Source organism: Epinephelus fuscoguttatus, linkage group LG11 (genome assembly GCF_011397635.1).
Source record: "Epinephelus fuscoguttatus linkage group LG11, E.fuscoguttatus.final_Chr_v1".
NCBI classification, from domain to species: Eukaryota; Metazoa; Chordata; class Actinopteri; order Perciformes; family Serranidae; genus Epinephelus; species Epinephelus fuscoguttatus.
The window spans coordinates 271,950-285,560 of record NC_064762.1 but is presented as its reverse complement, the minus strand read 5'-3'; the positions used below and the strand labels follow the sequence as shown (position 1 = coordinate 285,560).

General features: G+C 45.2%; 1 protein-coding gene across 1 annotated transcript; it reads right to left on the bottom strand.

Moving 5' to 3' along the window:
• Window positions 1–87: 87 nt before the first annotated feature.
• Window positions 88–13,503, bottom strand: ccr6a (chemokine (C-C motif) receptor 6a). Its single transcript, XM_049590813.1, is given in 5 exon segments — window positions 88–1,486; window positions 1,488–1,640; window positions 1,642–2,105; window positions 8,324–8,432; window positions 12,914–13,503. Coding segments are annotated over 3 exon segments (1,131 nt in total). The 5' UTR covers window positions 2,091–2,105; window positions 8,324–8,432; window positions 12,914–13,503; the 3' UTR covers window positions 88–957.
• Window positions 13,504–13,611: the final 108 nt, after the last annotated feature.

The window sequence follows — 13,611 nt, the reverse complement described above, 5'->3', positions numbered from 1 at the left end:
GAAAACAAAAAGTTTGCTTATTTTTAAAAAGACTTTATGCATGTAACAAACAGAAACTGTACACTTCCTTTGAAAACAGAAGTTTATTTTGAAAAGACATGATGCATGTAACAAGCACAAACTGACAGACTGTCCCTGAATGTCGCCCACCGACGCAGGAGGAAACCTAGAGCATCTTATGTTGACGTGTCGGCTCACTGACAGAGCAGCGCTATCTGATGAGTTGGGTTGAGAACGTGTTGCGCCACACCGCCGACTCGCTGACACGGGGAGAACATGTGGGAGCACAGACGAGCTCCCCCACACTGGGCTCGAACCCTCTTGCTGTGAGGCGACAGCACTAACCACTGCACCACCGTGCCAACCTTTAGATCAATATGGAAAAAGTAAAAACCGACTTAAACACGACACAGGGCTTTTTGACCTTTCGACCTTTTCAACACTGAACCAAAACCTTCATGTTTCCTGAACGTTAAATGTGAAGGTTCAGAATCTGAAGGTAACACTTAGACCGATGACCTGCTGAGATCAGGTCCTTTACAAAAAGTCAGTAGGATACAGAAATCATATTGAAGAGAGTCACACAGTGTCGACTTGAGAAACAGCTGGTAAACAAATAAATCTTTAACTTTTTAGTTTCTGGACTCTTTAAAGCAAAGCGATGTTTAGTCACAGCGTCGTCTCTAGCTGATCACGTTTCCTTCTCAGGTTGTTTCATTTCTACAGTTTTTTAATCCTGAGGACGTAAAACTTTGCAGGATTTCACATTTACAAACAAAACATGAGACGTCTGGTATTTTAAAAATTTTTAAAGCTGTCAGATTTCTCTCCTGATCTTCTGACTGAGCCTGAAGCTTGAAAAAACACGAGAACAAACTGAGTCCGGTTTGGACCTTCAGAGAACGGCAGGCCTCAGGCTCAGCTCCAGACGTTCCCGGCTGAATCTGCTGGGCGTCCTCACATGGTGAAAGATGAACCGTTTTCACTGGATCCGTCCACTGAGCGGCGGGTGGACACGTAGACCTCGGAGGTGACCCTGGAGAAGCGGCGTGGGGCGATGTACCTCTTCCCCAGACACCACAGGTCCTGGACGATCCTCCTGAAGTGGTTCCTGAACTTCACCCCCACGAAGGCGTAAAGCACCGGGTTCAGGCAGCAGTGCAGGTAGGCGATGCTCTGCGTCACCGTCTTGACCATCTGCAGGATGTCCGAGTCTTCACACGTCTGCAGCTCGAACATGACTGCAGTCTCGTAGAGCAGCGTGATGTTGTAGGGCAGGTGGCAGACGATGAACACCGCCACCACGGCGAAAACCACCCGCACTGCCTTGTGCCGCTGGAAGTTTTTGGCTTTCAGCAGCGTGACAATGATGGCGGTGTAGCAGAAGACCATGACGAGCAGTGGCAGGAAGAAGCCTGCGGCCAGCTGGGTGCTGGGGACAGCTACCTTTGTCTTCCAGGCCGTGCTGTTGTCCATGAACTTGAACGCAGACGTAAGCTGGAGGCCTGGACGTCTGGTTGGTGTCCTCGCCCTCGTCCATGAAGGCGTCCTTGCTGTGGGACGGTTCGTACCAGTTGTAGAAGTAGAAGGTGGGGAAGGACAGCAGTAAGGCGGCGGCCCAAACGATGGTGCAGATGGCGGCTGTACGGCAGCGAGCGCAGCCTGAAGCTGCGGCGGGCCTGGACAATGGCGATGTAGCGGTCGGTGCTGATGCAGGCGAGCAGCAGCATGCCGCTGTACAGGTTCACGCTGTAGGAGCCGCGCAGCAGCTTGCAGGCCACCGGCCCCATCGACCATGACGACAGCTCGTTGTAGACGATGAGAGGCAGCGACGCCACGAACAGCAGGTCTGCGATGGCCACGTTGAGCAGGTAGACGTCGGTCATGGATTTGGTCCTCTTGTAGAAGGCGTAAGTGACGATCACCAGGCAGTTCCCAACAAAGCCCAGGATGCAGATGATGGAGTGGATGTACGGGCCGACCACCAGCTCCACACTCTGGTTGTTCTGGTGAGAACAAGGTCCAACCAGGTCGTAGTCATAATCAATGTAGTCGCTGTCGCTGTAATCTGATTGGTTGGTGTTGTTCATCTTCTTTTTCTTCTACTGTAAACAAAGACAGAACAGAGACAGAACATCAGACTGAGCACTGGTGAGGTCTGAGTACAACTGAGACGAGAGTAGGGAACTAACATGAGTGAGGAGTGTTAGGGAACTAACATCAGTGAGGGGTGTTAGGGAACTAAGATGAGTGAGGAGTGTTAGGGAACTAAGATGAGTGAAAAAAGATGAATGGATGAGGACTGAAGATGAATGAATGAGGACTAAACAGAGAAAACCTTGGCGACAGTGAGCTGCAGACTGACGGGACGTTTACAGAACAACTGATCCGAGGCATTATCTGATGAGTCATCTCTGCTTATGTAAAATGTATATTGCAGTAAATCTGCAGCTACAGCCGGCAGCTCGTTAGGGCAGCTTACAAACTGGTCTGTACTTGTTGCAGTCAGACGGAAAGGAGCAGGTTTCTGAGGAGTGGCTGGACAACAGTCAGGACATGTCCAGAAGATAAAGAAGTGTTGATTCAAAGCAGGGGTGGAGCTTAATTATCGACAAACTTTAATACAAGTTTGGTAGGTTTTATCTTCAGAGGACTCGATGATGGTGTCGCCTGTGTGAGGTGGTTTTAATTAATTTCTTGAAAAACTTGAAAGGTATCGATGTGAGGACGAGATGAGTCGGGTAAAGACGAGGGGGTGAATCTTAGATCAAATGTTCTCAGTCTTTTCTATTAAAAGTTTAAAACCTATCACAGTCTGACTTTGAGCTGACGACAGCAGGAAACAATGAAACTAAACTATCCGTGGTCTTTGGTGGCACATTTTCTCTTGTTTTTGTGTATAAGTGACGAACAGCAACGAGAGATTGCTGCCGCTCTGGAGTCACATCAGAACTCATTCAGCTGCAGACTGAGACCACTGAGGAGCACTGCACAACGCCACAGGAGAGCTTTACTACCTGTATAACTCCGCCCCCTTCTGTAGGGAGGTCTGTTCTACCTGTGTAACTCTGGACTGATGGAAATGTTTTACAGCTCAGTGCTGATGAGACGAAGGTTCTGGTTGGTGCTCCCGCTCATGATGTAAAGCCGCTCACTCTAACCTGATTCATTTGTTGTTTGCTGTTTCACCTGCTGAACTGGAGATGATGATGATAAGGATGATACACACCTTCATCTCCTCTCACACTGAACACTGTGATGACCTTTTCTCCTCTCTGAGTGTTTCTGCTCTTCATCGACTGCTGTCAGGCGACTGACTACATTAGACAGACGCTCTCATATCACCCGACACTAAAATCTCTCCCTGTTGATTTTAGGATCCAGTCCCAAATTCTCATGTTTATATACAGAGCGTCACACGGTCAGACTCCCTCTGATGAACATTCTTCTGCTCACACTCTTCATTCAAACACACTGCGTTTGTTGTCTGTCCCTCGCTGCTGCCGTCACACTGGTGGTGATGGAGCTTTAGCTGCTACATGTTGGAGCGCTCTGCTGACTCTGTGGGTTCTTTATAAGCTACAGAAAACCACCACGTCACAGCTCACTGGGTCTGAGCTCTCCATGTTTGAAACTGTTGATACATCAGGTGAATAACGTGGTGTTAATAACGTGGAGTTAATGAGAGGCGTCGCGACACAGTTTCCAGACTTCTTCAGGACATAAATGACTGTTTGGTTCAGTCTGATGTAAAAAAGCAGCTTCAGTATTTAAATGATATGAAAGTGGCACAGACGTCAGCGTGTTTGAGCTTCACAGTTTGTTGGGGTTTGTTCCAGTTGTGGTCGGCTGAGGTGGTGCGTATTTGTTCTCAGGTATCTGAACGCTGACAGGAAGTCTGCAGAAAACAGGTCAGTTGGGTCTGAAGCGTCGGAGTGACCCACTTCATGTGTAATGTGTGGTTTGTGCTCTCCTCACGGCTTCACCTCACATCACTTCAGACGACTCAAGGTTTGTTCTCAGAGTCGCTGCTCGACATGCTGAGGAGGATTTAATGACTTCAGATCAGTGAAGGAGCGACGGAGAGGACACAGATAACTGAGAGTTAAAGAAGCAAACAAAGAAAAAGAAAAACAATAAAACCTTTGGAGAAAGGTTTAAATGTCTTTGTGTCATTAAGATATAAGGTTTCTTTGACGTCGACAATTTTAAGGATAAAGATTTTACACGCCGAATGTCTCTGTCCCTCTCAGACTGTGGACACGTGTCTGTGTCTCATCTCCTGTTAATCGGTGTTTTTATTCACTTGTTCATTTGTTGTTACTTCTTGTTTATTTGACCTGTGATGTCATCATCTGGGTCACATGAAGGCCTCTGTTTGGTTCCTGCTACGATCCAGGTGGGGGTCACACCTGTGTCGTGACGCAGACCTGCAGTGATCCAAACATGTCGGCTCTGTTAATGATTCACTCACTCGTTAATACTTCCTCCTTTGATTTCTGTATTTATGGACTGTCTGAACTGATCAGTGTGTGTTTGACAGTAAGGTCAACTCTTCTCTGATCTCAGTGTATTAACATGTTAACATGAGGAGTCAGACACCACATCACGTTTCCTCACACACACTCAAGAGACTCACCAGGACTCACTTTTTATCTGTCGAAATGTTGGAAATGTTTTTACACTGGAGAAAATATAGATTGTGTTTTCCATCACCAACAGTCACCTGAACACATGCTGACATCACCATCGATATGTTACACGTGTATGTTGTTAGCGAACATGTTGAAACTTTATGTCTGAAAAACTCTGTGATGAACGTGTGGTTTTATTTAGGCACAAACACCACCTACTCATAGTGTTTGAGGTTAAAGTACTCAGTTTTCGTGGCACAGTCACAGCTGGAAACACAAACACCAGCATGAACAGTGTCTGCAGGCTCACACCCTCCAGCCTCTCCTCCACCTCCTGATGCAGTCAGCTCAGACACTGCGTCACTTCACAAACACTGAGATGACACGTATGGAACATACAGATGTACAAATGTACGTGAGCTCTGCAGAAACAGAGACTGAGACAGTTTCTCCTGTGAGACAGACTGTAGGAAAGCTTCTGATGACCAGGACGGAAAATTAAACCTGTTTGAAGACAGATTTAAAACTGACACTGTATCACATTGGACGTTTGTCCCTCCACAGTGGGACATGTGAGACTCTACATGTAGAGGACATTTACAGTAAGACAGTAGGACATGTGAGACTCTACATGTAGAGGACATTTACAGTCAGACAGTGGGACATGTGAGTCTCTACATGTAGAGGACATTTACAGTCAGACAGTAGGACATGTGAGTCTCTACATGTAGAGGACATTTACAGTCAGACAGTGGGACATGTGAGACTCTACATGTAGAGGACATTTACAGTAAGACAGTAGGACATGTGAGTCTCTACATGTAGAGGACATTTACAGTCAGACAGTGGGACATGTGAGACTCTACATGTAGAGGACATTTACAGTCAGACAGTAGGACATGTGAGACTCTACATGTAGAGGACATTTACAGTAAGACAGTAGGACATGTGAGACTCTACATGTAGAGGACATTTACAGTAAGACAGTAGGACATGTGAGTCTCTACATGTAGAGGACATTTACAGTCAGACAGTAGGACATGTGAGTCTCTACATGTAGAGGACATTTACAGTAAGACAGTAGGACATGTGAGACTCTACATGTAGAGGACATTTACAGTCAGACAGTAGGACATGTGAGTCTCTACATGTAGAGGACATTTACAGTAAGACAGTGGGACATGTGAGACTCTACATGTAGAGGACATTTACAGTCAGACAGTAGGACATGTGAGACTCTACATGTAGAGGACATTTACAGTCAGACAGTGGGACATGTGAGTCTCTACATGTAGAGGACATTTACAGTCAGACAGTGGGACATGTGAGTCTCTACATGTAGAGGACATTTACAGTCAGACAGTAGGACATGTGAGACTCTACATGTAGAGGACATTTACAGTAAGACAATAGGACATGTGAGTCTCTACATGTAGAGGACATTTACAGTCAGACAGTAGGACATGTGAGACTCTACATGTAGAGGACATTTACAGTCAGACAGTGGGACATGTGAGTCTCTACATGTAGAGGACATTTACAGTCAGACAATAGGACATGTGAGACTCTACATGTAGAGGACATTTACAATAAGACAGTGGGACATGTGAGACTCTACATGTAGAGGACATTTACAGTCAGACAGTGGGACATGTGAGTCTCTACATGTAGAGGACATTTACAGTCAGACAGTGGGACATGTGAGTCTCTACATGTAGAGGACATTTACAGTCAGACAGTGGGACATGTGAGTCTCTACATGTAGAGGACATTTACAGTCAGACAGTAGGACATGTGAGACTCTACATGTAGAGGACATTTACAGTCAGACAGTAGGACATGTGAGACTCTACATGTAGAGGACATTTACAGTCAGACAGTGGGACATGTGAGACTCTACATGTAGAGGACATTTACAGTCAGACAGTAGGACATGTGAGACTCTACATGTAGAGGACATTTACAGTCAGACAGTGGGACATGTGAGACTCTACATGTAGAGGACATTTACAGTCAGACAGTGGGACATGTGAGACTCTACATGTAGAGGACATTTACAGTCAGACAGTGGGACATGTGAGACTCTACATGTAGAGGACATTTACAGTCAGACAGTGGGACATGTGAGACTCTACATGTAGAGGACATTTACAGTAAGACAATAGGACATGTGAGTCTCTACATGTAGAGGACATTTACAGTCAGACAGTAGGACATGTGAGACTCTACATGTAGAGGACATTTACAGTAAGACAATAGGACATGTGAGACTCTACATGTAGAGGACATTTACAGTAAGACAGTAGGACATGTGAGACTCTACATGTAGAGGACATTTACAGTAAGACAATAGGACATGTGAGACTCTACATGTAGAGGACATTTACAGTAAGACAGTAGGACATGTGAGACTCTACATGTAGAGGACATTTACAGTCAGACAGTAGGACATGTGAGACTCTACATGTAGAGGACATTTACAGTAAGACAGTAGGACATGTGAGACTCTACATGTAGAGGACATTTACAGTCAGACAGTGGGACATGTGAGTCTCTACATGTAGAGGACATTTACAGTCATACAGTAGGACATGTGAGACTCTACATGTAGAGGACATTTACAATAAGACAGTGGGACATGTGAGACTCTACATGTAGAGGACATTTACAGTCAGACAGTGGGACATGTGAGTCTCTACATGTAGAGGACATTTACAGTCAGACAGTGGGACATGTGAGACTCTACATGTAGAGGACATTTACAGTAAGACAGTGGGACATGTGAGTCTCTACATGTAGAGGACATTTACAGTCAGACAGTGGGACATGTGAGACTCTACATGTAGAGGACATTTACAGTCAGACAGTGGGACATGTGAGTCTCTACATGTAGAGGACATTTACAGTCAGACAGTGGGACATGTGAGACTCTACATGTAGAGGACATTTACAGTCAGACAGTGGGACATGTGAGACTCTACATGTAGAGGACATTTACAGTCAGACAGTGGGACATGTGAGTCTCTACATGTAGAGGACATTTACAGTAAGACAGTAGGACATGTGAGACTCTACATGTAGAGGACATTTACAGTCAGACAGTAGGACATGTGAGACTCTACATGTAGAGGACATTTACAGTAAGACAGTGGGACATGTGATTCTCTACATGTAGAGGACATTTACAGTCATACAGTAGGACATGTGAGTCTCTACATGTAGAGGACATTTACAGTAAGACAGTAGGACATGTGAGACTCTACATGTAGAGGACATTTACAGTCAGACAGTAGGACATGTGAGACTCTACATGTAGAGGACATTTACAGTAAGACAGTGGGACATGTGAGACTCTACATGTAGAGGACATTTACAGTAAGACAGTGGGACATGTGAGACTCTACATGTAGAGGACATTTACAGTCAGACAGTAGGACATGTGAGTCTCTACATGTAGAGGACATTTACAGTCATACAGTGGGACATGTGAGACTCTACATGTAGAGGACATTTACAGTCATACAGTGGGACATGTGAGACTCTACATGTAGAGGACATTTACAGTCAGACAGTGGGACATGTGAGACTCTACATGTAGAGGACATTTAGAGTCAGACAGTGGACACAGAGCAGGACATGATGTCACAGCTCTTCTGTCAGACTGCTGATAAACACTCTTTTTTACTCACAGCTGACAGTTCCTCAAACGCCTCGTTGTTCCTGCTCTGTACTTCTGCTCTGTGGACGTTGACAGCAGCTCAGTTTGTCCCGTCTGACTTCCCGTATTTCAAATGTCAGCTGAAGTCAAACAAACAAACAGGGACGTCTTCAGGTTTAGATTTTATGTTCCAGACACAGATTTTCAAACTTGACAGACAGAAACGGGTCTCTGAAAACTTTTACGTTTAAATATCAGCGACTAAAAACATTAATATTTATTCTGAATAAAATATTTTAATACTGAGTTTATCTGAATTCGAATAAAGTTGAGACTGAGTGTGACGATATCAGACTGAGTGTGACGTCATGAGACTGAGTGTGACGATATCAGACTGAGTGTGACGTCATGAGACTGAGTGTGACGTCATGAGACTGAGTGTGACGATATCAGACTGAGTGTGACGTCATGAGACTGAGTGTGACGTCATGAGACTGAGTGTGACGATATCAGACTGAGTGTGACGTCATGAGACTGAGTGTGACGATATCAGACTGAGTGTGACGTCATGAGACTGAGTGTGACCTCATGAGACTGAGTGTGACGATATCAGACTGAGTGTGACGTCATGAGACTGAGTGTGACGATATCAGACTGAGTGTGACGCCATGAGACTGAGTGTGACCTCATGAGACTGAGTGTGACGTCATGAGACTGAGTGTGACCTCATGAGACTGAGTGTGATGTCATCAGACTGAGTGTGACGTCATGAGACTGAATGTGACCTCATGAGACTGAGTGTGACCTCATGAGACTGAGTGTGATGTCATCAGACTGAGTGTGACGTCATGAGACTGAATGTGACCTCATGAGACTGAGTGTGACGTCATGAGACTGAGTGTGACCTCATGAGACTGAGTGTGACGTCATGAGACTGAGTGTGATGTCATCAGACTGAGTGTGATGTCATCAGACTGAGTGTGATGTCATGAGACTGAGTGTGACCTCATGAGACTGAGTGTGACCTCATGAGACTGAGTGTGACATCATGAGACTGAGTGTGATGTCATCAGACTGAGTGTGACCTCATGAGACTGAGTGTGACCTCATGAGACTGAGTGTGATGATATCAGACTGAGTGTGACATCATGAGACTGAGTGTGACGATATCAGACTGAGTGTGACATCATGAGACTGAGTATGATGTCATCAGACTGAGTGTGACATCATGAGACTGAGTGTGACCTCATGAGACTGAGTGTGACCTCATGAGACTGAGTGTGACATCATGAGACTGAGTGTGATGTCATCAGACTGAGTGTGACCTCATGAGACTGAGTGTGACCTCATGAGACTGAGTGTGATGATATCAGACTGAGTGTGACATCATGAGACTGAGTGTGACGATATCAGACTGAGTGTGACGATATCAGACTGAGTGTGACGACATGAGACTGAGTGTGACATCATGAGACTGAGTGTGACCTCATGAGACTGAGTGTGACCTCATGAGACTGAGTGTGATGTCATCAGACTGAGTGTGACGTCATCAGACTGAGTGTGACCTCATGAGACTGAGTGTGACGTCATGAGACTGAGTGTGACCTCATGAGACTGAGTGTGATGTCATCAGACTGAGTGTGATGTCATGAGACTGAGTGTGACCTCATGAGACTGAGTGTGACCTCATGAGACTGAGTGTGACATCATGAGACTGAGTGTGATGTCATCAGACTGAGTGTGATGTCATCAGACTGAGTGTGACCTCATGAGACTGAGTGTGATGATATCAGACTGAGTGTGACCTCATGAGACTGAGTGTGACGTCATGAGACTGAGTGTGACATCATGAGACTGAGTGTGATGTCATCAGACTGAGTGTGACCTCATGAGACTGAGTGTGACCTCATGAGACTGAGTGTGATGATATCAGACTGAGTGTGACATCATGAGACTGAGTGTGACGATATCAGACTGAGTGTGACATCATGAGACTGAGTATGATGTCATCAGACTGAGTGTGACATCATGAGACTGAGTGTGACGTCATGAGACTGAGTGTGACGACATGAGACTGAGTGTGACATCATGAGACTGAGTGTGACGTCATGAGACTGAGTGTGACCTCATGAGACTGAGTGTGATATCATGAGACTGAGTGTGACCTCATGAGACTGAGTGTGACCTCATGAGACTGAGTGTGACCTCATGAGACTGAGTGTGACATCATCAGACTGAGTGTGATGTCATCAGACTGAGTGTGACCTCATGAGACTGAGTGTGACATCATGAGACTGAGTGTGATGTCATCAGACTGAGTGTGACCTCATGAGACTGAGTGTGACCTCATGAGACTGAGTGTGACCTCATGAGACTGAGTGTGATGTCATCAGACTGAGTGTGATGTCATCAGACTGAGTGTGACCTCATGAGACTGAGTGTGACCTCATGAGACTGAGTGTGACATCATGAGACTGAGTGTGATGTCATCAGACTGAGTGTGACCTCATGAGACTGAGTGTGACCTCATGAGACTGAGTGTGACATCATGAGACTGAGTGTGACCTCATGAGACTGAGTGTGACGTCATGAGACTGAGTGTGACCTCATGAGACTGAGTGTGATGTCATCAGACTGAGTGTGATATCATCAGACTGAGTGTGACCTTATGAGACTGAGTGTGACATCATGAGACTGAGTGTGATATCATGAGACTGAGTGTGACGTCATCAGACTGAGTGTGACGTCATCAGACTGAGTTCAGTTTCTGTGGAGCTGTTTGATCCTCAATGGATATTCAGGTCAGTGAGCCGCAGCCTGGCTGTGCTGCTCAGCAGACAATGTGGCCTTAGTGTAGTGAGGGGCTGAGTCAAACCAGGTACACAGGTTACACTCGGTCCAGCCTATCTGCTGAAGGTCCGTCTGCAGAGTCACTTCCTGTTCTCCTTCAGGTGAGTCGTCTCGTCAACGTGGAGATTGACGTGACTTAACTGTAAATGGGACTTACAGGTGACTTGCAGAATGATGACTTGGTCCCAGTTCTGATCATTTTAAACTGTGTGTGATGAGCTCTGACAGAAACCTGCAGGACTCGTCTACTACACTAAACGTCCTCTGTGTAGATGGGACTCGATTGACTTGATGTGACTTGATGTGACGTGTCGACCGAAACACGTCTGAACTAGTTGATTCAAACCTGTGAACCGAGTCACATTATTCCGTCACCTGTTCACATGAAGCTTCTCTTTACATTGAGACGCGTCAGACGAGTGTTTGACGAGCTGAAACCTGACGGCGTTCGGCTCAGAGCGACATGTCCACACTGCTGACGGGAACATTTATGGCTGTACTGACACGATCACTGCAGCCCAGGTGTTACCATGACGATGGATCAGACACACAACTCAGTCATTTTTCTGTTGATGAGTCTCGGTAACCTGAGACAGCCGAACGTGTCGGAGAAAAGTCAGGAAACACAGCAGCTGCAGTCTGAATATTATTATCATATTCAGACTGCAGCTTATCAGAGTTCAGTTTCAAAGTATTTCAAACTTTAATCTGCTCGCTGACGTCTTCATTAAACCTGCTGACTCGCCTGTAGCAGCTCACCTGTACAGGTACGTGACAGGTACGTGTTTCAGACTGAGTGAAAACATTTTATTTAAATAAATTCAGATGTTTGAGTCTCGTGAACAGTCCATGTGTTCATGTGTTCATCTGTGAATTTGAAACAACTTCCACACGCACACAAATACAGAGATCTGTAAACTCACAAAAATATTCAGCAAATATAAAACACATCTGCACAAATTACACATTTAATTTAAATGTAATTAATTTACAGATAAATAAAAATCACCAGTGAATTTCTAACATTTAAAACTTTCAGATATTTGAGTCCAGTTTTTATTTGTGAATCTAAATTCTACAGCTGCAGTTTTTTTTTATAATCACTGAAATCTGTTTTATATTTGCTGTGTGTGTGTGAGATGTTTTATATTAACAGATGACACATTAACTGTCGAGATAAGACTCTGTATGTTTCCATAGTAACAGCTGCTTTAAGCTTTAATAACATGTTGAATCTTTAGTTTGTGTCCATCAGCAGCAGCAGGTGCGTCCGATCAGCTGATCATGATCTGATAAATCTGTGACTTAAGAAATCAAACTGCTCTGACTCAACGAGACAAAGTGTTATACCCTGCCTGTTAAAGATGGTGTTAAAATTAGTTTTAAATGATTTTATTTTTCAGTTTGGTTTCTGTGCAGCAGATTCACAGAGCAGCTGGATATGAATCTTTGTCTTTGTGTCTTCGTCTGTTTCTTTCTGAAGCACTTTAATAAAACATCATCGCTTACACTTCACAGCCTGCTGATTTTCAAGATAAACTGACACCAGAGAGACCGACTGATCTTATCAGACTCAGAGTGACATCATGATTTCTGTCTCAGAGTCCTCAGAGACAGAGACGAAAATGAGAAATGAAGGAGGCAGACGGCCAGAGGGACGAACAGACAGACGGACAGAGGGACAGACAGACAGACGGACAGAGGGACAGACGTACTGTAAAGATAGAAACACAGACAGTAAAAATATGAGTAAAAATCAGAACACACAGACCTGAAGTTTGGATCTGCTGCTGGTTCCCTCGAACAAGTGAAGATGATGATGATGATGATGATGATGACGATGGGGAGGTGGTGGTGTGGCAGCTGCACGACATCAAACACACACTCTGCTGATGAAAGGGAAATGTGTGTGTGCGTGTGTGTGTGTGTATTTGTGAAAGTCTTCCTCTTTGGTTTCACCTCCACACACACAGACACACACACACACACACACACACACAGACACACACACACAGACGCACACAGACACACACACACAGACACAGACACACAGACAGACACACACACACTCACAGACACACACACACAGACACACACACACTCACAGACAGACACACACACACACACACACACACACACACACACAGACACACACAGACGCACACAGACACACACACACAGACAGACACACACAGACAGACACACACACACTCACAGACAGACACACACACACACACAGACAGACACACACAGACAGACACACACACACTCACAGACAGACGCACACACACACACACACACACACACACACACACACACACACACACACACACACACACACACACACACACACACACAAACACTGAAACTGAACTTTTATGAAAACCTTCTGGAGACGATGCGTTCAGGTGCTGCAACAGGAGCAGAAACATTTGAAAGTTTCTCTTTCTGTCAATCTGTGGTCTGATG